The sequence below is a fragment of the Oryzias melastigma genome, linkage group LG19, assembly GCF_002922805.2.
Source record: "Oryzias melastigma strain HK-1 linkage group LG19, ASM292280v2, whole genome shotgun sequence".
NCBI lineage: Eukaryota > Metazoa > Chordata > Actinopteri > Beloniformes > Adrianichthyidae > Oryzias > Oryzias melastigma.
The window spans coordinates 19,457,378-19,461,320 of NC_050530.1; the positions used below are offsets into that span (position 1 = coordinate 19,457,378).

At 37.2% G+C, this 3,943-nt stretch overlaps 1 protein-coding gene across 6 annotated transcripts in view; it reads right to left on the reverse strand.

Annotated features, from left to right (window-relative positions):
• Positions 1–256: 256 nt before the first annotated feature.
• LOC112154502 (S-adenosylmethionine synthase) overlaps positions 257–3,943 on the reverse strand; it is an 18,133-nt gene continuing 14,446 nt past the window's right edge. For all 6 annotated transcript variants that reach the window (XM_024285479.2, XM_024285478.2, XM_024285480.1 and 3 more), the window contains 3 exons: positions 2,812–2,994; positions 761–894; positions 257–682 (listed from right to left, as the gene is read on the reverse strand). In XM_024285479.2, coding sequence (XP_024141247.1) covers positions 580–682; positions 761–894; positions 2,812–2,994 — 420 coding nt within the window. In that variant the 3' untranslated portion in view covers positions 257–579. The remainder of the gene's footprint in view (positions 683–760; positions 895–2,811; positions 2,995–3,943) is intronic.

A 3,943-nucleotide genomic window follows, 5' to 3' on the forward strand; every position in this document is an offset into this window, starting at 1 on the left:
ATCTTTTTATTTATTTATTTATTTTATGTCACTTTAGGGGCTCTGTAAAAAATGAACTTCGAAGAAAAAAAACATGTTAAATGAGGCTGAGGCCCTCAAACCATCATTTTAATCTAAGATTTTTTACTGTTTTCCACTTGGTTTCTATCCTTAAGAACCTTTAAACTAATTCCCCTCTGATTGCAGTATTGGAGCCTCTTTAATTTATAAACCAGTTAGATAAAAAAAAAAAAATTCTGTGGCATTGTCAGAAAAATTGGCTAAAATAAGATTTATTCCTTAAAAACGTTAATGAAAATCAATATTTCCTACCTTAAATGTGAGGGGAATTGAAATAACGGTTTAATTTTGGTGCTTTTTGACTTGAAATCAAAGCAGCAGAGGGCCTTTCTGGCCAGCAGGGGGAGCCTCGTCGTCACTATGAAACAGTGGTTTGGCCCGCTGGAGCAGAAGTTTGGCTCACAAAAGTTCATTTGAGAGCTCAGCTTTCAGACTATCCACCCTGCCCTGCATCCTCTCCCCCATAATCCCGTGCGGCAGCACCTCACAGCTGTGCTGGTATCTGTGATTTAACCCACGTTAAAACTCCAGGTTCTTTGGGACCTCCCAGGGAAACTCCTTCCTGCCAAAGTGTCCGTAACAAGCCGTCTTCTGGTAAATGGGTCTCTTCAGGTCCAGGTCTCTGCAGCACAGAGGAGACCAAAGAGCGCGTGAAGATGATCAGCATTTGTGCAGAAAGCAGACGGCGAACAATCCTGACCTGACGATGACCCCGGGTCTGAGGTCAAAGTTCCTGTGAACGATCTGCAGCAGCTCCTTCTCGCTCCTCTGAGAGGAGCCGAAGGTGAACAGGGAGATGGAGAGAGGGTGAGCCACTCCGATCGCATACGCAACCTGGAGACAAAACAGAAAACAGACCCACTCAAGATGCAGACGCCACATCGAAGCAGTGGAAGAAGAAACCGTTCTGTATGTTCAGCAGACAGAAGCATCAAATACAAACTACAGAAGAATATGGAGAGAAAATAGACTCAACGGATGTGTGTCTGCATGTTTGTGAGTAACTTTGGATTTGTGTGTGCGCAAATCTTGATTTGTAACACATGCAATTCATTTTGTTCACACATATGTGTATTTGCATTGTGTATTCACATGTACAAAACTTAAAAAAATACAAAAAAATACAATTTAAGAAAACACATCTTGAAATTACAGCAGCTTAAAATTAACTATGAATTAAAAATTGCTGATAAGTATAAAAATATTTGAAAAGTACACACCAATCACCTGATACACACAGACAAAAACCACAGTTGATGTTATTACTTTTAATATCTTTTTAAAATCTTCTTAATTTTAATCTTTTAAGCTTGTGTGTTTGGAGAATGGATTAAGTTCCTTCAAGATTAATAAAGTACTCCATCCATCCATCCATCATTTACAGACAGATCAGAGTTACAAGTGTACTAGGGGTTGTGATTCTCTTTTCAGATTTGTGTGTTGATGATGCGTTTAAATCCTGCTAGAATGCTGGGGAATAAGAGTTTTCTTATCACCCACTTTAAACATTGATTGTGAATAATATCTAGTAAAAACTTGAGTATTTTCAGAGTATAAGCCGCAAGAGCAAAAATGTCTAATCAAGAAAAAGAAAACCATTTATAATTCACGCTTTTAGGTGAAAAGTGCGACGTTTCAGAACAAATCTGCCAAGCCCAGGATAGCTAAAAAAATAAATACATTAATGATAATCTTTTAATCTGCAAAAGAAAAATATCAAAGTTTTGGGGAAAACAGTCAAATTCTCTTCCATGTTTGTTTTGGACGACACTTCTTCTGCCGCTGTCAGTAAAAATAATACTTATCCTCTGATGCAGCGCCTGTAAAAACGGAAAAATATATGATTTTGCAAGAGAAAAAAAACAGCTAGCACAATGCTAAAATATTAGCTAAATTCCAAATTAGCCACAAAAAAAGTCAGAAAAATATGTGACTTTGTGAAAAATAAGCAGCTAGCATAATACTAAAATATTTGCTAAATTTCAAATTATCCTAAAAAACTGTAAAAAAAAATCTAATTTTGCCAAAACAGCTAGCACAATGCTACAATATTAGCTAAACGCCAAATTATCCAAAAAAAAAAGATGTATTTTTTGCTAAAATATCTAGCATGTTGCAAAAATAAAAGCTAAATGCCAAATAACATAAAAACCCCAGTAGTTGCTCAATATTTTTGAGTTTGAAAATTGTCTCCAGCTGAAAGTGCACAAAGTTTTTGAAGGATTTGAGGAAATTCTCATTATTTCCTGGGACATATTTACTTAATATTAAAAAAAAAAAAAACTATAGAGTTTACGAATATCTAAAATACAAGCAGTAATGTTCTGAACAAGCTAAACGTTTTGATACCAAGATCGCTGGAATCGTTGAAAGTGTAATTGAGTGTCGTTATTGTGTGAATGTTTTTACGGATTTATACAATTACACACACATAAATCCAGAGTCTATTTTCTCTCCACAGAAGAAAGCCAAAATGTCTCAAGTGGAAGTTTGTTCCCCTGCAGAATTAACTTTTTATAGCTTAAATTATTCATCTTTCCATAATGTTTTCATGATAAATGTGATTCAAGGTACTAAAAAATACATTAAAAAATCATAAACATCTGGGAGTTTTTGACATCAACTCCCCAAATGCTTCACACAAAATTGCAAATTGATTTTTTTCGTTTTTGACACATCCTGTGTGCTTTTCTGCATTAGGAAAAGTTTGATCAAAGGAGGACTTTCATGCTGAGACTCTGCTGCTCTTACCTGCACCAGAACCCGCCTGCACAGCCTGGCGTTCACCAGAGACTTCGCCACCCAGCGGGCGGCGTAGGCGGCCGAGCGGTCCACCTTCGTGTAGTCTTTCCCCGAAAAGGCCCCTCCTCCGTGGGCCCCCCAACCCCCGTAAGTGTCGACGATGATTTTCCTGCCCGTCACTCCCGCATCCCCCTGGAAAAAAAATATTTGGAAAAGCCGTCTGTAGGATGTGGTCACAGGAATGTTGTAAAACTTTGTAATGCCGGATTCTTTTTATTATATTATAATACTCGGTTCTAGAGACGAGCTTCAGAACACTGAAGAGTTTTTGATTTAGTCGTCGTACTGAGAGAGCACTGGTGATAGTGGGGAGAAAAACTCTGTAGATGGAAGAATATAAAGGAAAACTCTAGGAGGGTCCAGAGAAGAAAGATAATAGAAATTTAAACAGTTTTATGACAAAAGGATAAAAGGTAGAGAGCACCGAATCACTGGATAAAGAGTTTTGGAGACAAATAAGAAAGTTTGTGATTAAAACACTTGGGGAAAATTGTGTTTTTGGTGTTTTTACCATGTTCTTGTAGAAATTTATAAACAAAATTAGGATTTAAATTGCATTTTTTTTATTAAATCATTGCAAATCAGAATCAGAGGAAAACATTTTGTCAATTTGTGACATAAAAACTACGGTGGGTGTCCACAGACTCCCTGCTCCACTCAATTCTGATGCATCCACTTGAAGACTAATAGATCCATGAACGTCTTCGTTTTCCTCATCCGAACTGGAGTCTGGATCAGAACTGTACGACTGGAAAGCTCTGATATTGCTCGCCATTTTTGTTGCACCGCTAATGTTAGATTGGGGGTGTGAGGAGCTGGACAGATGGGTGATGGGAATGGAGGGCGGGCTTACTCAGGGTTCCTACAAGTTTCTTGAAGTAACATTTCAGACTTTTTAAGCCCATGCAAATCAAAAAATTAAGACCATTTTCTCAGCCTATTTTATATTTTATGATCAAAACTGTAGCTTCTTATCTTGTCCTTTGTGGCTTTAGCGCACTTCTTTTTTTCTTCTTTTTTTTAACTAAATTCTTGTCTTGTTTCACCAGTTTCTCGTTTCCCTCTTCAGGTTTTTTTTTTT